We start from the raw sequence: 24,787 nt of genomic DNA, 5'->3' as shown, positions 1-24,787 counted from the left end.
TTACACCTGATAGCTTGCTTCTGCATAGACAAGTCAAGCTTTCTGAATTCATCTGACATTTCCAGTTGATTTGGTGGGATATAAATGACAAGTATGCACTCATCACAAATCCCAGTTGTGGGTTGCACAATGACCTAGTGGTAAGCACATTCTGAGATTCTGTGTTTGGCTTCACCTTTGTGGAGTTTTCATGTTCTCCCCATGCTGGTGTCGGTTTTCTTCGGGTACTCAAGCTTCCTCCCACACTCCAAAAACATGCATGTTAGGTTAATTGAAGACTCTAAATTGTCCATAGGTGGGAATGTGAGTCGGGATGTTTGAATGATGTTTGTCTATAAGTGCCCTGTGACTGACTGACTGACAGTCCAGGCTGCACCCGCTTCTCTCGGCCAAATTCAGCTGCAATAGCCATCAGCTCTAATGAGGACAAGCAGAAAATGGATGGGTAGACGCTACCGGTAGTGTAATATTGTGTTTAAAAAAATTACTCGTGTAGTATCGATTTCCCATGAATTATAACCAGGGATCTCGTTCGATGTCCATCCCACATGTGAGATGCACAAAAATTAGCAGGGACCCATAAAGTAAGATCAATCTGGGTCTTAGTACACAGAGGTGTGGCTTAGTACTCAGTCAAGGTGCTGGAAATCCAGTGTATGAATTTTTTTTTTTTTTTTTTTTTTTTTTTGACAAGACAGGACTCTAGAGTGCGAGTAATTTGGTTGCATGCGCTTTAATTCATGAATGATGCTGCAAAAAAACCCCAAAACAAAACAGGGTGCATAGAGGTGTCCAGTCATTTTAGGAAGGACAAAACATTCCCGCGACTTGAAAGCACACACATGAAACCCATCGTGGTCTCTAAACCAATCAGAGATAGTGAAGTGCGAGGACCTTCCGTCTTATTGGCTGTGTCTGTGTTCGTGCGTGTGTTTGTGTTTGAAAATTTTCTGACGGCGAGTCGGTAGCTGCATACTTGCAGATAATTGAGCGGCATTAATGGAATTAGTTCCAAAGCCTAACGCCAATGCGACAATGTGGGATCATTTTGGATTCAAGCCAGATGAACCCGGCCATCCCCCTAACACCAACGGGCTGGTATCTCAAATTTGTATGAAGTCGCAACAAAGACAACACAACTTAAAACCTTGAGGTGACTAAATCCATTTCAAACACAACCATCCCACCAATTTCGTCAAATACTGCACTGTATTTTGCTCTTTATAATGCAGACCTTTGTGCTGCATTTACACTGCAGGTCCAAGTGCCCAATTCTGATTTAATGCCTATATCCAATATTCTTAACTCTTTTATTTACGTGTACATCTCAAGTGACACATACTGCATTTCATGATATGACTGTATTTACATCCACCAAACACATGAAACAACCCACATGTGCAGATGGCCAAATTACAGATAAATAACCCCATAAGTGTCAACAATGGGCAGTGACAACATTGAAGTAAACAATAATTAGTAAATAATACAAATATTCAACCTTTAACTGTGCTGACTGTGAGTAGGGTTTGATTGCATGATTGTTTGAAGCCAAACTTGAAAAAATAATTTTTCTTTATGGCTGGTATCTTTGGGCAAAAGTTAAATACTAAATAATAAATGTATATTATATTATATATGTGAACACGAATGAAGCCTAAACATCAAATATTGTGAGTTTTGGTTGCTCTATAGTGGAAAAAACACAAAACATTGAGGACGTTTAAAGTACCTACAATTGCTTTGTAACAGCCCCATTCACCCGATCCAGGAGTAAGTGCTTAGACCCGTTTTGCTGAATGCGGAGGTAACTTGCGGTAACTTGGATTGTGGCCATTTGTAAGGTTACTCTTTCGTGTCATTCATTTATGGGTTATAGTGTGTCAAGCAAGAAAAATGTAAAAAAAAATATGTAAATGACATCCCAACTACCTAACCATTGTAAAAGCACACAAGGTCAGCGTTTACCGTTCCAAACCTTACCATACTGAATTACAAATACGCAGACTTCTTGGTGGTAAGGTGAAGTTGCATATGAGACTCATTTACATTGGGGGGAAAAGGTTTCCTCATTTGCCTCCCACTCAGTATCTATCACAGGACAGATTGTATTAGCGAGCTAATGAGGTCCTGCATTCCTCGGAACTTTCCAATTAGACAGAAGACTTCCCCCATCCTCTCTAATGAAGAAAACCCCTCCATTAGTCACCTGTCCTCGGCTGCAGCACTTTGAAGACAAGACTGTGCCCTCCCCGGGCTTTGATACACACATGAAAGGGGACTGGAAAGAAAAAACACGGGTGAATATTATGTAAAGAGGGAACATGGAATCGATTGAAAGAGCACAGCGATAAGACTTCAAAGAGTGAGAAAAATAGCTGTACTGTTGGGTGGTTATAAAAGGACAGGATATTTTTAGCAGTCATTTTATAGCAAAGCATTATTATCATAAGCATCATTGTGTACCAACAGGTCTGATGCTGTCAGCATACGCTCGTGTCGGAGCCGTGCTTGGGGACAAGGCCCTGCTGGAGAGGGCGGTGCAGGCCAGCCACTTCCTCAAGGAACACCTGTGGGATACAGAGAGGCAGACCGTTCTGCGATCTTGTTACCGTGGAGACCAGATGGAGGTGCAGCAAATGTAAGAGACTGTGTATATATCAAATGTGTCATTTGGGGAGTTAGTTACAGCACCAAAGCATACCAGAAGATGGTAGAAGAGTGTAGCACAATGACATGTCTCTGTAAGGAGGAAAGTGGGCACATGGGAATACAAAGTTGTCAGGCGATATACTGTAGTTGAATCATATTACTACTTTTAAGTTGATCTAATTATTTGAGATAATCAAAATTTTAATGTGGCAGCTCTGTGACCTAGTGGTTAGCGTGTCTGCCTCAGAGTCGAGAAGTCCCTGGTTTGGTTTTGCACCCTGTGTTGTACCCCACCTCTTGCCCAGTGTCAGCTAGAATAAGCCCCAGCTCATGCCCTAATATGTTCAGGTAATGCTGTCTGCAGTATTCCAGATATAAGCACGTGTACGTGATTAACTATTACATTTTTGCTGGTACATTATCAAGATTGAAATAATATTAACCAAGTGAAATATACAGTGGGTACGGAAAGTATTCAGACCCCCTTAAATTTTTGACTCTTTGTTATATTGCAGCCATTTGCTAAAATCATTTAAGTAAATTTTTTTTCCTCATTAATGTACACACCGAAAAAATGTACATTGACAGAAAAAAACAATTGTTGAAGTTTTTGCAGATTTATGAAAAAAGAAATACTGAAATATCACACAGCCATAAGTATTCAGACGCTTTGCTCAGTATTTAGTAGAAGCACCCTTTTGAGCTAATGCAGGCATGAGTCTTTTTGGGAATGATGCAAGTTTTTCACAACTGGATTTGGGGATCCTCTGCCATTCCTCCTTGCAGATTCTCTGCGGTTCTGCCAGTTTGGATGGTGAACGTTGGTGGACCGCCATTTTCATGTCTCTCCAGAAATGCTCAATTGGGTTTAGGTCAGGGCTCTGGCTCGGCCATTCAAGAACAGTCACAGAGTTTTTCTGAAGCCGCTTCTTTGTTATTTTACCTGTGTGCTTAGGGTGATTGTCTTGTCTGAAAGTGAACCTTCGGCCCATTCTGAGGTCCTGAGCACCCTGGAGAAGGTTTTCGTCCAGGATATCCCTGTACTTGGCCGCATTCATCTTTCCTTCGATTGCAACCAGTTGTCCTGTCCCTGCAGCTGCAGCTGAAAAACACCCCCACAGCATGATGCTGCCACCACCATGCTTCACGGTTGGGACTGTATTGGACAGGTGATGAGTAGTGCCTGGTTTTCTCCACACATACCGCTTAGAATTAAGCCCAAAAAGTTCTATCGTGGTCTCATCAGACCAGAGAATCTTATTTCTCACCATATTGGAGTCCTTCATGTGTTTTTTTAGCAAACTCCATGCAGGCTTTATGTGTCTCGCACTGAGGAGAGGCTTCCGTCGGGCCACTCTCCCATAAAGCCCTGACTGGTGGAGGACTGCAGTGATGGTTGACTTTCTCGAACTTTCTCCCATCTCCCGACTGCATAGCTGGAGCTCAGCCGCAGTGATCTTTGGGTTCTTCTTTACCTCTCTCACCAAGGCTCTTCTCCCCCAATTGCTCAGTTTGGCCGGATGGCCAGCTCTAGGAAGGGTTCTGGTCGTCCCAAACGTCTTCCATTTCAGGATTATGGAGACCACTGTGCTCTTCGGAACCTTAAGTACAGCAGATTTGTTTTTTGTAACCTTGGCCAGATCTGTGCCTTGCCACGATTCTGTCTCTGAGCTCTTCAGGCAGTTCCTTTGACCTCATGATTCTCATTAGCTCTGACATCCACTGTGAGCTGTAAGGTCTTATATAGACAGGTGTGTGGCTTTCCTAATCAAGTCTAATCAGTATAATCAAACACCGCTGGACTCCAATGAAGGTGTTGAACCTTCTCAAGAGTGTATGAGTGTCACAGCAAAGGGTCGGAATACTTATTTATGGCTTTGTGATATTTCAGTTTTTCTTTTTTACAACCCCAATTCCAATGAAGTTGATTTGCAAATAATGTTCAACCTATATTTAATTGAATACACTACAAAGACAAGATATTTAATGTTCAAACTGATAAACTTTATTGTTTTTAGCAAATAATCATTAACATTACGTTCCAAAAAAGCTGAGACAGGTGGCAAAAAAGACTTAGAAAGTTCAGGAATGCTCATCAAGCACCTGTTTCGAACATCCCACAGGCGAACAGGCTAATTGGAAACAGGTGGGTGCCATGATGGGGTATAAAAGGAGCTTCCCTGAATTGCTCAGTCATTCACAAGCAAAGATGGGGCGAGGTTCACCACTTTGTGAACAAGTGCGTGAAACTCTACTGTGCAAAGCAAAAGCCATTTATCAACAACACCCAGAAACGCCGCCGGCTTCTCTGGGCCCGAGCTCATCTAAGATGGATTGATGCAAAGTGGAAAAGTGTTCGGTGGTCCGACGAGTCCATGTTTCAAATTGTTTTTGGAAATTGTGGACGTCGTGTCCTCCAGGCCAAAGAGGAAAAGAACCATCCGGACTCTTATGGACGCAAAGTTCAAAAGCCAGCATCTGTAATGGTATGGGGCTGTGTTAGTGCCAATGGCATGGCTAACTTACACATATGTGAAGGGACCATTAATGCCGAAAGGTACATACAGGTTTTGAAGAAACATATGCTGCCATCCAAGCAACATCTTTTTCATGGTTGCTTATTTCAGCAAGACAATGCCAAACCACATTCGGCACGTGTTACAACAGCGTGGCTTCGTAGTAAAAGAGTGCGGGTACTAGACTGGCCTGCCTGCAGTCCAGACCTGTCTCCCATTGAAAATGTGTGGCGCATTATGAAGCGTAAAATACGACAACGGAGTTGCAGCCGTAAAATTCTAAGTTAATGATTATTTGCTAAAAACAAAGTTTATCAGTTTGAACATTAAATATATTGTCTTTGTAGTGTATTCAATTAAATATAGGTTGAACATGATTTTCAAATCATTGTATTCTGTTTTTATTTATGTCTAACACAACGTCCCAACTTCATTAGAATTGGAGTTGTAATAAATCTGCAAAAATGTCAAGAATTCCTTTTTCTGTCAATCTGGGGTACTGTGTGTACATTAATGAGGAGAAAAAATTACTTAAATGATTTTAGCAAATGGCTGCAATATAACAGAGTGAAAAATTTAAGGGGGTCTGAATACTTTCTGTACCCACTGTACATCCCTCAAAAAGCAGGACGCTTTAAAAAAAAGTTTTTACATTAAGCAGGATGAACACATACCGGGCGGCACGTTGGCCGACTGGTTAGAGCGTCAGCCTCACAGTTCTGAGGACCCGGGTTCAATCCCCGGCCCCGCCTGTGTGGAGTTTGCATGTTCTCCCCGTGCCTGCGTGGGTTTTCTCCGGGCACTCCGGTTTCCTCCCACATCCCAAAAACATGCATTAATTGGAGACTCTAAATTGCCCGTAGGCATGACTGTGAGTGCGAATGGTTGTTTGTTTCGATGTGCCCTGCGATTGGCTGGCAACCAGTTCAGGGTGTACCCCGCCTCCTGCCCGATGACAGCTGGGATAGGCTCCAGCACGCCCGCGACCCTAGTGAGGAGAAGCGGCTCAGAAAATGGATGGATGGAACACATACCGATAATCATGCTACTTCCCACACAGACTTGCGATTGTTGGTGGAGATATGTGCTGTGTTGGTTATCTTGAGTACAGCACGCACAATAAGAGTAGTAAACACACACTTTATTCGTCATGTGTGGGGTCTCACATTTCAAATATTAAAAATTGGTTTGTGTGTGGATGCAAGAAAACGGGTCCTGCATATATGGTAAAAGGACTATTGGAAGAAATTGAATGGGAGGTCCAAAAACATGACACAGTAACCTCATTATAGTCAACCCTGCATTTGCATGAACCAGTCCGTAATTACATTACCTCTCGACAGTCTGATCATACTGCATGATTAAATCAAGGTTGGCCAAATTTTAAACTGATTATGCAAGCCTGTTGCATGAATATGATCTTTTTGCTGTGGACATTTTCAGGTCAGAGCCTTTATGACAGAAATAACAAGCGATTGCAATATATTAAGTTTTTAAAGCAAGCCAGCGAAACCTTGTTTGTGTCTACCATATTTTCCGCACTATAAGGTGCACTTAAAAACCTTTAATTTTCTCAAAAATTGACGGTGCGCCTTTTAAACCGGTGCGCCTTATTTGTGCACTGTGTTCCAAAATCTGTAAAAATGTTGTTGTGCGATTTTGGTAAGCGCTCTGCTTGATTGACTGTCGGAGCATTTCCCGCCGACATAGGGACGTAATACGTACACTACGTACGCTGGCAGCGATAAACCAATTAGAGAACATTACGTAAAGGTACGTAAAGGTATGTACAGTACGTACGCTTACCTCCGCCACGCCTCCGGTAGGTATGCTGTACTACTGGTATGCTGCTAAACATTTGTTTGTCTAAGGACCCCCGAAAATGGCATTGGCGAAGAGACATGCTTACGAGGCACAATTCAAACTATAGGCTATCAGTTATGCGGTTGTAAATGGGAATAGAGCAGCCGTGAGAGAATTCAAAATCAATGAATCTATGGTTCGGAAGTGGAGGAAGCAGGAGACGCCATGCGCGCCCATATCAATGCTGTTGTGAAAAAACAAGTGCAGCAAAAGAATTTGGAGCTTGCCATCATTTCGGGAAGTTTAACAAAAGAACTCCAACCGCTGGACATTGGTGAAAACAGGGCGTTCAAAGTGAAGTTGCGAGTGGCGTAGAGACTGCGAACACACCTTTACGAAGACTGGGAGGCAGCGCCGGGCGAGTTACGCCACCATATGTGAATGGATTGTGGATGCCTGGGCTAGGGTATCTGCTTTGACTGTTGCCCGAACTTTCGCGAAAGCCGGCATCATTGCTGAACAGCCACCCGGCAACGAGACTGACTCCGACGAGTACGAGAGGGAACCCGGCATGTTTGATGGCAAAATTGCCCAGCTGTTCAATTCAAATACAGTAGATGAGGACTTCGATGGATTTGTGACAAAAGATTGATAAAAAAATAATGAGTGTATTTTTAAATGCGTAGTAGAATAAAGTTCAACCAAACTCACTGTTTTGCTTCTGTTACCTTGTTTTAGCATGCGCCGAATAATACGGTGCACCTTATGTATGGCTTAAGTACAGAAATAGACCCCGTAATTGAGACCGCGCCTCACAATCCGGTGAGCCTTATGGTGCGGAAAATACGTTACTCTTATACTCACTCATGTACAGCACCACTGCAGGTGTCCTGGTTCTGTTGACCAACACTGTGGCCTAGTTAATGTGAATGACTGTGTGTGTGTATAAAGCAACCGCATCAGCAGAAAAACAAATATGCCAGGAGTCCCACAACGCCCAAGATAAAACACATTCATTTTTAAACACACATGAAGAGCTACACACTTGTGCTTAAACACCCTGGCCTTGATCCACAGCTCCTGTCTCATTCATAATTGTCATCTTTGCTTGCGTGTCAGCATGGAGAATGCTTATCATGGCGCTTTTCTCAAGCGCGATACAGCTTTTATGTATGTCATAAGAGGCACATATGGAGTGTGGACTCATTTAGCAGGAGCAATGTTTAGTATCGCGGCCAACTGGGTTAATAGTTAATAGGTGTGTTGCTGAGCTGATGCTATAGATTTTGTCAGGACCTGGATCATTTATATTTTTACTGCTTTCACTAACAAGGAGTAGAGATGGTGAGTCACTACTGATTACTCTTTAAGTAAATCACTTAATAGAAATTTCAGTGTATACAATGGATTGTTGTAGTTTGGATAAATAAAATATATCCATAGGGCACCCTCAAATATTTTGTGGTATTATAGACTGAAATGAGTTCAACAAAACAATCAGGCTCAAATTATAAAATAAAAGGCATTGTTGTAGATGTGATAACCGCACATCCAAGTGGGCATCCTTTTTCTTGGAATGTCTATGAAACATAAAAGAGTTCAACAAAACAATCAGGCTCATATAGAAATGTCAGCACGATTGACACTTAACTTTTCTTTCTTTTGAATGACCTTCAATATCTGAGAAAAACTCATAAACTTCATTATAACATCTATATATTTACTTACAAGCACATTTAGCTATAAAGAGAGTATGAACATAACACCAGGATCAAGATGGTAATGTTCCAAATTAATAAAAGTTACTACATTACATTAAATTATACTACATAACTACATTCTTCGTCTTCACAGCTGCTCATCTGCTATTCTTTTTCTTCAAATATTGATCTTGTATTAAGATATAATTTGTGATTTTTTTTTTTTTATTCTAGATTTACACGTAATACAGTGTAATACTCCACACATTGAGTCACTCTTCTCTGGAAACAGCGCAAGCTTCAAGTCAGGTTTAACATTTCAATTTTCAGCCCAACCGTTTCCTGAGCAGATCACTGTGCGAAAAACAAACAAACAAAAAAGTACTCAACACAACCTACACTGTAAGATAGTTGGTCATGTCAGGGTAATCATTTATAGATATTCTATGAGCAACCCTTTGCTGACTTTGATAAAAGGGGTGAAAATCCTCAAATTTGGCCCAAGTATCAGTATGTGTTCCCTGCCTACGTGTTTGATGCTTTGCAGAGAGGGTAGAGCAACAAAATAGGTCATCAAGGATCTGTACTGTTCCTCTCCATTTGTTTCCCAATTTTGGTTCACCTCTGTTAAAACATTTCAAGTAGAAGGGGGAATAGAAAGGCCCTTGAACATTTCCAACACGCTTTAATCTCTTAAGAGTTTTTCTCTTGAAGGCCGTCGTCCTTTTAACCGGTCACCTCAACCAACTGACATGTCCTTGTGTGAAGGAGACATTATTATCTGAGATAAAGTGCAATTGTGATGTGGTTGCTGGGGGAATACTTTAATGTAGCTATGATGATGGGCGTCATTTTCAGGATAATTTCTTCTTTGGTGTAGTGGCTATATAATGTCTCTCATTCTGTGATAAACAGCCATCACACTTATAGACCTCCTCGCTGAACTCTTATCACGCAGCTTCCTTAACTCAAAGGCTTATACCGGTAGAGTAATTGACATCTTGAACTGCTATCCACATAGCTTGTTCTTTTAGTAGGATTTTGTACGTAAGTAGGACTTTCCATTTGTACCTTAGTTCATTTATACAAACAGATTTGACATGGGCCCTCAGAGAAAACATTCAGTTCTGCACACAAATACACAAATTGCTCATTTACTACTTATCATTCTGAAAACACTTGCTTTACTGACCAGTCTGGCTTGGCCCTGGACTACTACCTTTTCAAAGTATGGCAGAGGAAGTGCACCACACCGGAGTATGTATCATTTTGTCTTTAGTATTTCTGTTTATTCTCGTTATGCAAGTGATGGTTATCATTAAAAAACGGGTTCAGCAATTGCGTTGCAGTAATTGTATGAAACGTCTACTTGACCACTTGGGCTGGGCCTTGGCCCACTTCTTCGAAGCATGCCAGATGAGAGAAAGTGTACTAAACTTGAGTACAGATTGGAGCACTCACACAAACAGACTTCAGGTGTCAAGTGAGCCCAAGCATCGCTTGGCTTTCCTAGTTAGTGCGCTCTTAGTCACTGATAAATACAGACACAATATAATAAGAAGTATTGCAGAAATTGAAGTATGACAAACCATTTACAGGACACTCATTGAAAGGTTTGGAAATTTAAAATTGTAACTTGAGGAAAATTATGTTGTCCTTGGATCCCTTGAGAGACTACAGTACATAAATACAAGTTCCATCCATCCATCCATCCATTTTCTGAGCCGCTTCTCCTCACTAGGGTCGCGGGCGTGCTGGAGCCTATCCCAGCTGTCATCGGGCAGGAGGCGGGGTACACCCTGAACTGGTTGCCAGCCAATCGCAGGGCACATAGGAACAAACAACCATTCGCACTCACAGTCATGCCTACGGGCAATTTAGCGTCTCCAATGAATGCATGTTTTTTGGGATGTGGGAGGAAACCGGAGTGCCCGGAGAGAACCCACGCAGGCACGGGGAGAACATGCAAACTCCACACAGGCGGGGACGGGGATTGAACCCCGCACCTCAGAACTGTGAGGCTGACGCTCTAACCAGTCGGCCACCGTGCCGCCTAAATACAAGTTGTTATTATTATTATTATATACTCAGTATCGGTAAGTATTTAAGAAATACTCGTACTGGTATTGGTCTAAAAAAAGTTGCATTGAACATCCCTAATTATTATTCTTAAATATGAATTAACCAAATATGTTTCATTGCCCTCTAAGGCAAAGTTGCAGTGTTTTCATTTACATTTAGACATGGCTAATACAAATTTATTGGACACTGAGTCTTGGACAAATGTTATGTTATTAGCAAGAAATAATAGGAAGTGTTTTTTTAATTTAAAATTTTAACAAACACGGTGGCATTTCTGAATGCAAAGTATGCAATGATATTGTATGTTTCGTGACTTTTCCAAACCCCATAGGCTGCTTCAGAGTTAGCCACTTCGTTTTCCCTCAAATTTGCCACAATGTCAAAATGTATTTCTCAAGTCTAGCTTTGTTCCTGTGAAATGCCTGAGCCTTCGCCTCCCCCTTCGGACCTATGACTCAGACTTTCTGTCTGAGAAACTAATGGGTTTCCTCACCTCTACAAGAGCACTAAGTTTCTCCATGTCATCCAAAGGCCTGTTTTCAGCCACTTGAGCACTCTCCTTGCTGTCTCCATAGCTCTGTCCACCAGTCTTCCCTAACACAGTGCTATCTGACCCCTTGTCACTGTCCATCCGCTTGCACTCACCCATGCATGGTGTCACTGTGGGAACCTGAGGGGGAATGCAATTAGTGAACGGAGACGTGACCCCCTTTAAGGTCCTGAAAGAGATGTATGGGGATGGAGAGGGAATTGGGCATAGGACAGTAGAATTTGGTAAAATGAGAAAATTCATTTGTTTGAAAGTAAACTGGATAAATGGAAAAGACTGTCATCGGATATGTTTGAGGAATTCGAATGGCTGAATAATTCAAATTTGGATTGGCACCAAATTATACACCTTCATGCTTGAATTTTGAGGTGATTAAGAAATAAAGAGGAAAAAAAAGACTCCAGAGCTATGAAGTTTAACAGTATGCTTCAAAATACTATGGGTTGAAATTCTCTTATTGATGTAATCCTGTACTTTTTCAAACAATACTGTTTTTTTGTTGCAACTTTTCATGCAATTCAGTAGAATTGAGATTTTCAATAAAATGTTACTGTGACATCACACTCAACCTCTCCACTATGAGGCAGACTTGCAGTTCTATACCAATGCGAACTGCAGCCGCAATAACTGTCACGTTGATAAATTACTGAACCTCCTCAGTGATTTGGTAAAGACAGATATTTTGTGGCAGGTGGGTGTAGAAGTTACACATTCGGCTCAAATATAAGCCGTACCTATCGGACCAGGACTATAGGCACATTTCATATCGCAAGTTTGCTGACATTAATCATCCCTTTAATGCCGTCTACAGATCACCGCCTATTTCTGGCTTCCTGGACGATTACGCATTCATCATTTGCGGCTTGCTCGATCTCTATGAGGCCACACTGCAGACAGAGTGGCTGCAGTGGGCCGAAGAGCTCCAGATCAGACAGGATGCGCTGTTCTGGGATTCAGCGGGTGGAGGGTACTTTTGCTGTGATCCCAGTGACAGCACTGTTCTTCTGCAACTCAAAGAAGGTGAGAGAGATGTACAGTACAGTAATATCATATGCCCCCTCACCGTATTACTAGTTGTAGTGAAATACTCTCAGGTTAGATGCATGGTTAAAAAAATATAAAGGCTTTCATCTTATACAGTAGCTCTGCTCAAATATTTTATGCATTGCCCGTTGGAGGTGTTCGCATAGGAATCATTATTTGGGAAGTTAAAATCCTTCTTTCGATAAGAACTTGACACTTTGAACAACTAAAAATAACAGTTTGAAATAAGACCCCAAATATTTGACCTGTCATGAAAAACAAAGCAATTTCTTTTTTTTTTTTTCCTGATAGTCTAATTTCATCCATCCATTTTCTATCGCTTATCCAAGGTCGGGTCGCGGGGACATTAGCTTTAGCAGGAACACCCAGACTTCCCTCTCCCCAGCCACTTCATCCAGCTCTTCCGGTGGGATCCCGAGGCGTTCCCAGGCCAGCTGAGAGACATAGTCTCCCCAGCGTGTTCTGGGATGTCCCTGGGGTCTCCTTCCGGTGGGACGTGCCCAGAACACCTCACCAGGGAGGCGTCCGGGAGGCATCCGAATCAGATGTCCCAGCCACCTCATCTGGCTCCTCTCAATGTGGAGGAGCAGCGGTTCTACTCTGAGCCCCTCCCAAATGACCGAGCTTCTCACCCTATCTCTAAGGTAGAGCCCGGATACCCTGCGGAGGAAACTGATTTCGGCCGCTTATATCCGGGATCTCGTTCTTTCGGTCACGACCCACAGTTCGTGACCATAGGTGAGGGTAGGAATTTAGATCGACCGGTAAATTGAGAGCTTCGCTTTTCGGCTTAGCTCCTTCTTTACCACAACAGACTGATACAAAGTCTGCATCACTAATTTTATGTAGCATAAAAATAATCAATGCTGCTGGTGGCTGTGATAGGTGAGAAAGTGAGTGAATGATGGATGAATTGCCTTCAAAGGATTGAGTCACATTTTCACAAATTAATTGGTAAACTAAATAATTCAGGTCATTAATACGCACCAAAATGAAGGAGCAGTGGGGCTTGCATAATGTACTACACATTGATATGTCATGTACTCTAAATAGTGAGTACTGGTAAGTAGAGTGGTGGTTAGCACATCTGCCTCACAGTCAAGAGATCCCTGGTTCAAACAATGTAATGTCTGACCCTGAAATGCTCTGCAGCCTGTTGTCAGTTGACATTCTCTTGAGACCGGTCCTTTAAAAAAAAAAAAGAAGAAAAATAAAGAAAAAAAAAGCAAAATACACAGAGTTGATCATGTATGCATGCTGAACTGAGGGCTAGTGAGATTTACTGACATTGTATTTGCTGATATCTTGATGACGATGGTTCAAACTCAGTTTTGTGGAACTTTTGTGGAAATTTTTGGTTGGACTTCAAATTGTAGGACATTTTGGTAAAATGGGCATTTTAAAGGTCCTAACCTATGTTTTTCACTAATATTGTACAGACTTATCGTGTATAGACTCTCACTATCATATTTGGACTGTCTATTTTAAAATATTGCTCAGGGTTGACAAATGTTTAAAGCCTTTGACATATCATTTATTTTTACAACATTGCAAGATTTACGTTAGTTATTTTAAATTACCTGGTTTTATGATTTAATTGTTTTATTTTAATGGTTTTATTATCAACCAGTCCGTTTTTATTTTTAAATCAGAAGCAGTGACCAAACAGTGTTTGAACAAATGTAAATGCACACTTCCGGTAATTGGTGATGCTTCTCCATGCATTTCCCTTTTATTATTTTGTATTTTTGTACTACATTGCTTTAGTCAAATTTTGCTGGTTCCATACACCTAATGGCCGTTGCCAAAATTCTCCCAGTTTTGATTGATGCTGTCACTGAGGCTCATTTAATCACCAGTCCATTTTCCATACAACCATTCACACTCTTATTCACACTCTTCTTCACACCTACATCTTACAAATGTTTTTGCACTCCTGGAGGAAGCTGGAATATGGAGAAACCTCATGGAATTGTGATTACAGAACTTTTTAGGGTGGATTCTATTTACACAAACATTTCAAATGACACATATGCAATATGTTTTTACATTCACTGAACACATGAAACAACATGCGTCCAAAACTTTGTCAAAACCAGGCGGCGACAACACTACCGTAAACAATAGAAAAGAAATAGAAATATATATTGTAATGAAAGATGGGGAAAAGCTAATAGTTATGTAGGTTGTGAACTGTTGACACATCATTGATGAGATGGCATTTGAGAGAGCTTGCACGCGGCGTCAGGGTTCTCACGGCTGTCACACCTGCATGTGTGTGTATTGATTGAAGTCGACGTGTGAGAGACCTCTCATCTGAAAGGACTGACTGTGACATTATGGTGGTGTCACTGGAATGGGCCAGAGTCTATTCGTGAAGCTACACCGGCACGTACGTCTGTCTCCGTAGCGTCGCCGGTCTCTGCAAGACGGATTACCCAGCTGCCACAATTTACACCACTGCCTCTCTCAACTTGTGTTTTTCTTCTACATTTAGATATGTCGAGTTGAGGCATGCCATTTAAAAACTATCCAAATAAAAACCTTAAAAAAAAAATAAAAATTATTTGGATTTTTTTGACTGACTTCCACAAATGTTTTCAATATTTATTACTGTCCTGAAAGATGAATTTGTTTTATTTAGTCATGCCTTGGAAGGGTGGCCGACTGGTCAGAGCGTCTGGCTCACAGTTCTGAGGACCGGGGTTCAATCCCCGGCCCCGCCTGTGTGGAGTTTGCATGTTCTCCCCGTGCCTGCGTGGGTTTTATCCGGGCACTCCGGTTCCCTCCCACATCCCAAACACATGCATGGTAGGTTCATTGAAGACTCCGAATTGCCCGTAGGTGTGAGTGTGAATGGTTGTCCGTTTATATGTGCCCTGCGATTGGCTGGCAACCAGTTCAGGCTGTACCCCGCCACATGCCCGTTGATAGCTGGGATAGGGTCCAGCACTTCCGCGACACTTGTGAGGATAAGCGGCTCAGAAAATGGATGGATGGATAGTCATGCCTTCTAAAGGACATGGGATATACTGTATTGCCTTGAAAAAAAAAGACATTATTTCCACACACATCTTGTTGAGATGCAGGCATTTTGTGGGGTCATAGGTTATGAGAAGATGGCCTGCAGGCTCTCACTGGACACTGATAAAAGATTACCAATCACTTAACAGGGCTATATAATTTGGTCTCATCACACCCCACACTGAGCGGATGGAATCCTAATGGAATGGCTGTATCTTTAGTGTTCATGATAAATCATCAGAAATAACTCCCAGAGCTCACATTTTCCCCATTGTCAATGTAATGGCGAAACATTCTGTCACATCAGAATCAGAATCAGAATCATCTTTATTTGCCAAGTATGTCCAAAAAACACACAAGGAATTTGTCTCCGGTAGTTGGAGCCTCTCTAGTACGACAACAGACAGTCAATTGACAGAGAACACCTTTGAGACATAAGACATTGAGAAAAACAGTCACTGAGCAATAAAGGGTTGCTAGTTATCTGGTAATGCCGGTACAATATTTTTAGTTTTTATTATTATTTTTTTGACAATTGTGCAAAAAGATGCAGACTCCTCTAGCATGTATGTTGTTAAAAAAAGATGATGATGATGGCTGGCATTATATATATCATTTTGAGTCAATGATAACATTTATACAAAAAGTACAAGTAACAATGACGTTTACACTTTTGTGGTAAAAAAAAAAAAATCTGCACTCCTGTAAGTATCAGAGCTTTCATAGGTGACTCAAGGTAGTGTACTAAAAATACGGAATTTAAATGATATTCCATGGCTATCATGAACCACAAGATGAGAAATGTCCGAGCTAGTCCTATTATTATGGACCACTTAAGTAAATTATCTGTTGTTTTTGAAACAGAGAAACCACTGTCCTGATGGGAAGCCGAGTTTCTATCAAAAAGATGTAGCAGCATAGCTACATTCTTGTTATCATTGCATTCAGCTACATGTATACTGTTTTAAAAGGAGATGATGAAAATTGTTCATTATTTTAAACCACTAGTCAGGAATAATGGCTAAGACGGCATACTCCTAATATGAAGCCAGTGTACCATCTCAATCATTGCTGTGCCTTGTTTCTGTTATGACATTAAATATGGGGGGTCTTTACTTTGCGGAAAGTTCAGGTATATTCTCATTACTTGTGATTAGGATCTATTATTTTTTTTCGATGAATAGGATCAAAAGATTTTATTTTTAAATTTCCAATTATTATTTCTATATTAGATAATATTATTTTATTTATTTTAAATTGACAGTTTGGAAAATGAAAAAACATTGATCATGATTCCGTTACTGATTTGGTCAATAACATGTCGGAAAATAGGCAAAAATGTTGAGCATTGTTTTCCAAAGTAAAAGCAGATGTTTGCAAATGTATTATTTTGATTAAACACAAATATAATCCGTCTGCTTTCATGGAAGACTACAGAAATCTGAAAATATTAACTGTTGAGACTAAAATTCTAAGGATTTGGACAATTTTAAGTTAGATAAGGTCTCAACGATTATTCGATAATCAAAATAGTTATCAATTAATTTGATAATTGATTAGCTGTCGATGAATTGATTAATTGTTGCACCTCTACTTGTGATCTCTTGATTTACTCTAATGCACTGAATAACTTTCCAGGTAAACAATCAATATTTGTTATAGTACTTTGTATGGATCACATTTTCAGACATGTTTAGTTATGTTTTATTTTTATGTGGATTCCTGATGTAGAAACTGCAATAAAACGTAATAATCGGTCAGCTATAAGGTGGTTTCGCAGACACTTTTTACAATTTGTTATAAAAAAAGAATATACACTCTTATTTGCCACAGCACACAGCCGGATTTAAAGTTGTGTTTGTATTTCTGATCATTTCCTTTTGTGTTTTTGTGTCTTTCAGATCAGGATGGAGCCGAGGCCAGTGCTAACTCTGTGTCAGCATCCAATCTGTTGCGTCTGTCTCAGTACACCGGAAGGCAAGAATGGCTCCAGAGATGCCAACAGCTGCTGGCAGCCTTTTCTGACCGTCTTACCAATATCCCCATCAGTCTACCCGAGATGGTCCGTGCCCTTATGGCACAGCACCACATGCTTAAGCAGGTTCGTCTCACGAACACACTTAAGCAAACATGAAATATTGTTCGTCTATTCATTTTCCTGCCACTAAGATTCTCTTGTGTGTCAAAGACAGTTTGTGTGGGGTACATGCATACAAATGTGCAAAATGTATAACATATCATTTTATATCATTTCGTCGAACACAAGTTTAATGCAAACATATAGGGCTCTATTTTCGTAGACTGCGCAATGTGAAAATTAGGTAAATTAAATGTTTTTTAAAATTATTTTCTTGGACTTGTCTGGTTTTGCAAAGAAAAGATGTCTTTTCAATAAAAGTTAGGATTTTTTTTTCCAAATTAGCCTCTAACTTGCATAATCATATTAACTTAGACTGCCCTAAATACAAATTATTCGCTTTAACCTGTAACCAGAAACTACCCCCCAAAAATGCTGATGGCTGCTTTTCCATTTCAACTCTTCATTTGTTCATCATACATCCTCTGTTAGGAGAAACAATTCAATCAGATTTTCCCTGACAAACTTTCCCTGAGGAAAAAAACAAACACAGTAGCGAGTCTAGTTAACTTTCTCTCCAACGTATGTGACCTGCGGAGGCTGAGTTAGGGCTGCTGGGCAAGAGTAACGAGCTCAAGGGTGAGGCAGTCGCAGTGGCAACACCTGCCTTCCTTGTTACTGCTACAAATACAACACTGACCTCTGTCACCTTATCCCCCTTTATGTACCACCTGTCCCCTCTTTTTTTCTTTCCAATCATGCTCTCATTTTGTTTTCTTTCGCTTCCCTTCCCATTGACTCACTTTTATATTTCTCCCACATCACCCCTTTTTTCCTTAGGTTGTGATCTGTGGCCAAAGAGATTCTCCAGATACTAAAGGTCTTTTAGAGGCAGTCAACTCCCTCTTTGTACCACATAGGGTAAGTATTATAGGTTGTATTTATATCTGTATCTTATACCTAATCTTAACAAACACAGTCCATCATTCCCCTCGCTGGGAAAATGTTCACTGATCATCATTGAGGCGTTAAAAGATTTAGTGGTAGCCTTTGAGACATGCAAGTGAAAATGCGGGCACAAATGCCTGGTGGGACCAAGACAGAGCAGCCTGACGGTTTGTAAGATTTAAGTGTGGATCCTTAAAGGGCAACTTGAGTTCCTCGCCTCTTGTCGGCTCTACCTCGCCTCACTTGGCTCAAACTGTCTTAAATTCATAAAATTGCTGTCACACTCAGAGCTCAAGTCAGGATAGATAACTGACGTGGATCTTCCTCTTCCATCCATCTATTTTCAACACCGGTTATCCTGGTTAGGGTCGCGGGGCGCTGGAGCCTATCCCAGCGGACTTCGGGCGAAAGGCGGACTACACCCTGAACTGGTCGCCATTCAGTCACAGAGCACACATAGACACGGACAACCATTTGTACTCAACATTCACACCGTCACTGAGTGGGAACTGTACCAACGCTGCCCGCAAGTGTGGCGAGTGTACCACTACACCATCAGTGACTGGATCTTCCTCTTGGGTACCTTTTTTTTCAGATGTTTCTAAATTTAAAGAGGAAATTTGGGAACATTGCCTTTTCGTTATTTGGATACAAATAGTTGAGTCTCTGGAGTTCATGCGTACCCATCAAGTGTGAAATTAAACAACCAAGTATATCCTTTCTTTCAGCCTATTTCTGAAAATGTGTCGGCGAGCAAGCCGTTCTGCACTTCTGCATTAGCTTCTGATAAGTTGCACTTACTTGATTGCTCAGGGAAATTGTCTACATGGTGAAGGTGAGGGGGTTGGGTGATATTTGTGTTTGGTGATGTCTCCAGGCACCACGAACACACAGTGTAGTATATGAACTGCTGCCTCGGTTCCATACACTCGGCATTCTCACTGCTGGGTTATGTGGAAGGGGAAATGGCCAAATGCCAGCCAAAAGGCGTACTGTACATCCGCCTAAAAGCAAATTTCAGCAAGAAAAGAATAATGCTTTATAAACAGTGCTATGTATAGTTCTTGATCATTGTAGTATTGTTACAGACATGTCATTAAGAGACCTAGAAACTATTTTCTATTTAAATCTAAATCTGTAATATGTCTCCTTTAACAATAACGCTTTATATTGTCCAAAAGTACCATATTTGTGGTTTCTAAAAAATAAAAATACCTCATGAATGTTTCCTTGAAAATAATCACTCATTAGCACAAATTGTGAAAGTCTTGTAATCACCAAGAAATATTCCAGTAAAAATCAACCTAGCAAGATCCAATGTAATGTCTTTTTTTTTTTTTTTTTTTACACCATGGGCATAGTTAAAAGAAAAAACATATTAGATTGTGAAAGTTTTTATGGGCACAGTCCTTACATTTGGACAATCTCCTTGTTTCCCCGTTCTTCCCTCAGCTAATGATTGTTTGGTTATTTTTAAACAAACACATTTTTACATGTGAATAACAAAGCCAAACACAAGCAGAAAAGTAACTTTCTCCAAAATGAACACACACAAAAAATGAAAAACATGCAGCCACAGCAAATCCTACAAAAGCAAATTACAAGTTTGTATTAGGTTGTATTGTACTTAACCAAAGTCATAACTAGATCAGCAAATTAAAGTACATATTTTATTCTCACTGTACAAAGACACTCACACTCAATAGGCCTCCAAATGTAATAGAACCAAGTTGTGCGTTATCAGACATGAGGTTATGGTTTCATCCCCTGTGGGGAGAGAATATACCCGAGAGCGAGCCAGATAGTCATTATCAGCATTGATCTATTGTCAAGGGGAATGCACCGGATGGACGATCACACCTGGGCCACAGCCAGTCACATGCTGAACCTTGTTACTGTCAACTTTATCACACTGGATTGTCTACCACAGCACTACTGTATATAGACTTGTTTTCCCCAAAAAATGTATTATCATGGAAAAGTTTATTTGAATGTGAGTGCGAATGGTTGTTTGTTTGTATGTGCCCAGCGATTGGCTGGCAACCAGTTCAGGGTGTACCCCGCCTCCTGCCCGATGATAGCTGGGATAGGCCCCAGCACACCCGCGACCCTAGTGAGGAGAAGCGGCTCAGAAATGGAAGTTTATTTATTTCCATAATCCCATTCAAAATCAGGAATTCCAAAAATGAGAAACTGTGAAATCACCATTTACTTCTCATCTTTTGTAGAAAAAAAGAAAGAAATTAGGGTCACATTAAATCAATCAAAATATGGTACTTTCAAAGCGATATGTTAATCTTCAATACTTGGTTGGGAATCCCTTTGCTTTAATCACTGCCGTGATGCGCCGTGGCATTGAGGCAATCAGCCTGTGGCATTGCCTGGGAGTTATGGAAGCCCAGATTTCCTTGATGCTTTCTGTCAGTTCTTTGTTCTTGGGTCTGGTACCCCTCGTTTTCCTCTTGATAATGCCCCATAGATTCTCAATGGCAGAGTTTACATTGCACCCCAAATCATGACTGCCTGTGGATATTTCATACTGGATCTCAAGCAGCTTGGGTTCTGTTCTTCACCTGTCTTCCTCCAAACCCTTGGACCTTGATTCCTGAATGAAAGGGACACTTTACTTTCATCGGAAAAGAGGACCTTGGACCACTGGCCTACAGTCCAGTCCATCTCCCGGATGCATCTGAATGTGGTGTTTTTTTAAACTTTGACTCCCGCCTCATTTCATTCTTTCTGGATCTCTGCTAGATTCTTGAATCTTCTCTGTTTGATAATCCGCTGAAGCCCACGGTCATCTCTTTTGCTGGTGCAGCTTCTCCTGCCCCATTTTGTCTTTGCCACTTTCCATTGATATTCGTGGACACAGCACTCTGTGAACAGGTAGCCTCCTTAGCTAGGAACTTTTGTGGCTTACCCATCCTATGGAGGGTATCAATGATGGTCTTCTGGCCAGTTGTCAAGTCTGCAGTCTTCCCCATATTGAACCCAACTGAGACAATTGAGCCAAACTGAAGCAATTTAATGACACCTGGGGAAACCTGTGCAGGTGCTTTGAGTTTAGTAGATGATTAGTCTGTGACATACAGTTTAAAACATTTATGGCCTGCAAAATTTGCACTGATTTCTTCACAGTAATAACATTTTTTGAATTCCTGATTTTGTGGGTTTTATGAGCTGGAACCCCAAATTATGTAAAAATAAACAAATAAATGCTTAAAATTGTTTAAATTGTGGGCCCTGAATCTATAATCTATGAAAGTTTAACTTTTTCAATGGAATTTTGAAAATAAATAAACTTTTTCGTGATATTCATTTTTTTTTGGAAAGGGGGTCTGTATTTGTATACAAACTATCCATCCATCCATTTTCTGAGCCGCTTCTCCTCACTAGGGTCGCGGGCGTGCTGGAGCCTATCCCAGCTGTCATCGGGCAGGAGGCAGGGTACACCCTGAACTGGTTGCCAGCCAATCGCAGGGCACATACAAACAAACAACCATTCGCACTCACAGTCATACCTACGGACAATTTAGAGTCTCCAATTAATGCATGTTTTTGGGATGTGGGAGGAAACCGGAGTGCCCGGAGAAAACCCACGCAGGCACGGGGAGAACATGCAAACTCCACACAGGCGGGGCCGGGGATTGAACCCGGGCCCTCAGAACTGTGAGGCTGACGCTCTAACCAGTCGTCCACCGTGCCGCCTGTATACAAACTATGAAAAGTAAATTTTCCATAATATGTCCCCCCTTAATGCTTGCAAAGTTCCCAGTCATACTTGTCTATATACGCACTGAGCGAAGTGTATTATTCCAGGGCAAAGTTCTTGTACAACAGACTGTATTTGCAGGGGAAATCACATATTCTGTATCAGCAAGCATGTAGGCTACTATATATGTATGTTCAGATGTTGGGTGAGCTGCTGCCCATTAGTTGCTGCATACACACACACATACACCCCCACACCTCCACGCTCAAACAGATGATGAGATCCGGTCCTCCCAGTGAATTAGCACAACACACTTATAAAGATATAGTGCACTTACAGGGATATCCCTGTACAGCAGCGGGTATACCCACAAATTAAATCATATACGCCAACAACACGTCAAATGTTCAATCCCGCAAACAAGTTAATCACAAGGACAAATGCTAATTGATACTTCCGAAAACGCATTTTTTAACAGTAGCGCGAACCTAATAAATAAGAAAATACAATATTTTCTTATTCTACTGAAAACATTTGACTGGTAAAAAATCTGAAACATTTTTTAAATAGTAAACGGATACATACACAATAATTAATAAGGTCAAGGGGAGTGGCATCACTACGGGTGGCAAAACAAACTAAAGGAGATAACTGGATGAGATAAAGACAAGAAAGTGAGGGTATTCTGTTTCACGTTACATTAGGAAGCTCTGAGTCGAGGAACATGTCTAATTTAAATCCAATTACTCCTCGCTTGTGTGCTGAATGAGCTGTACCAAGCCCTGAGCACTACACACACGCACACACACACACACACACACACACACGCACACAAGCAAGCCAGGACAAATTCCTTCAGAATCTCATTTGCTCTTTGAATCCATGAGGACATATAGAATTCTGCTGTGTGTACTGGAAATGCAGCATTAAATTACAGTTAATTATTCCATTACACAAAACTGTAGCTTGATTACGGCATGGTTCACCTTTGTTTTTTGGAATTGCTGAAGCTCTTGATGTGCAATGTAAAGTCGGAACACGTTAAGATGTGGTCTCCAGATAATTTAATTTGTGTTCTTAACACTGACCTCTTGCCGACTGACTGACATTTTGTCCACAAACCTCCACTACGCATCAAATTAACAAATAATTTTCCCTCTGGTGAATAAGTAGTATAACAAAATCAAAATTAATAATGGCTGTAACAAGGCCCATACTGTCTCAGAATTATACTATTTAGATTGCTTGTATGTGACAGGGTGGAAAGGTCTTCATTTAGAGTACCTGACATGTTTTGGCAAACTGCTGTTGATTTCATAAGAGGGTTACATCTGTAAGTAAAGTATGTAAGTACCATACTGCAAGGAAAAGAGCACGTAAAAATGCTAGTTTTAAAAATATAAGGAATAACAAAACTCGAACAGTGAAGGGTGTACCTCCAAACAACCACAGGATAAAATCAATATTTGCATGATTTTTAGTGGTGAATAAAGTTGCTTGACAGTACAGTGTTAAAGTTTATAAAATACATTTGTCAACATTTTGTTATAATATTTTCATATAATAATAGTATAGAAATTGTAATCTGCAAAAGAACAAAACTACTTCAGTACAGCATACAGTTTCTGTCATAAATTTAGATTTGGGAAGTTGGATTTTTTGTTTGAACTGTTCTTATTCTACAATTTTTTTGAAAAGCAAGATTTGGTTTACATTATATTTAGGATTTTCTCTAACCTAAACTGGGTCAAAATCATACATATGGGCTCAAAATATAGAGATACTGCCACCTAAAATGTTTAGAGGTGCTGAACGTTCAAGAATGTCTTTTAATTTGACCTGACAAGCCCATGCCCAATTAACTTCTCATTAGTGATCATGATTGACTGCTGGTACTTTCTGTTTGTCAGTATAAAAGGATCACTCATCATGCATCAACCAATAATCAGAACAATGGGATGTTCCAAGGAACTCAGTGAGAATCTATGGAGATCTACATCAGAAGGGAACTGTTACTATAATTGCTCCTTCCTTAAAAAACAAACAAACAAACAAAACCTCTGCTTCTCTGTCCTTTTGCTCATTCACATTTTCTATTCACAATACCCTGAGAGGTAGACGAGCGGGATGTACAGCTCAAAAAGAAGGATGCAATAGCAATGGCCTTTAAGAGGAAAGATGATTCTTACAGAAAGCACCTTTTAAACGCTGGAGGGAAACGTCAGGATACCCCTAACAAGTCCGTAGAGACTGAGAAAAGGTTGGAAGGGTGATGAAGAAGGCAGCCAGAAAGATGAACATGTAACGGTAAAGAAACTAGCTAGTGCCGAACTCGTACTCCAAAGAAACCGAGGAGAAGAGGATTATAGCAATGTGGTCCCTCTCGACTCATTTATGATTTCTTAGCACCCTCACGACCACTTGCTGTCTTGCTGCTACTCCTGTCTCCCTCCATCACAATTCCCTTTCACCCATCAGAGCCGATGTGTGTGTTTATTTGTCCCAAGACATTATCTGTGCTTGGAACAGATTGGCGCCCTCTGTGTTAATAACCTGCTAAGCCCAATAACAAGTCAAAGCGCTGGACACATGGTGATTGGCAGCTGTGAGAAAGGTCCCAGATGGTTCTTGCCGATAGAATGTACCTCTCAACTAGTCTGTAAACCACTGAGATATCAT

General features: G+C 40.8%; 1 protein-coding gene across 6 annotated transcripts in view; it reads left to right on the top strand.

Moving 5' to 3' along the window:
• Nucleotides 1-24,787, top strand: part of spata20 (spermatogenesis associated 20) — a 48,113-nt gene that overhangs the window by 11,253 nt on the left and 12,073 nt on the right. For 3 of the 6 annotated variants that reach the window (XR_009785626.1, XM_061755883.1, XM_061755885.1), the window contains exons 12-15: nucleotides 2,473-2,641; nucleotides 12,115-12,323; nucleotides 17,273-17,472; nucleotides 18,289-18,369. Coding sequence is in view for 5 of the 6 variants with exons in the window: in XM_061755883.1 (XP_061611867.1) it covers nucleotides 2,473-2,641; nucleotides 12,115-12,323; nucleotides 17,273-17,472; nucleotides 18,289-18,369 (659 nt within the window). In the remaining variant the exon portion in view is untranslated. The other 3 variants (XM_061755882.1, XM_061755887.1, XM_061755886.1) reach the window with 3 other exon arrangements.

Source organism: Phyllopteryx taeniolatus, chromosome 19, assembly GCF_024500385.1.
Source record: "Phyllopteryx taeniolatus isolate TA_2022b chromosome 19, UOR_Ptae_1.2, whole genome shotgun sequence".
Classification (NCBI taxonomy): domain Eukaryota; kingdom Metazoa; phylum Chordata; class Actinopteri; order Syngnathiformes; family Syngnathidae; genus Phyllopteryx; species Phyllopteryx taeniolatus.
This window is presented reverse-complemented; position numbering and strand designations above follow the sequence as displayed.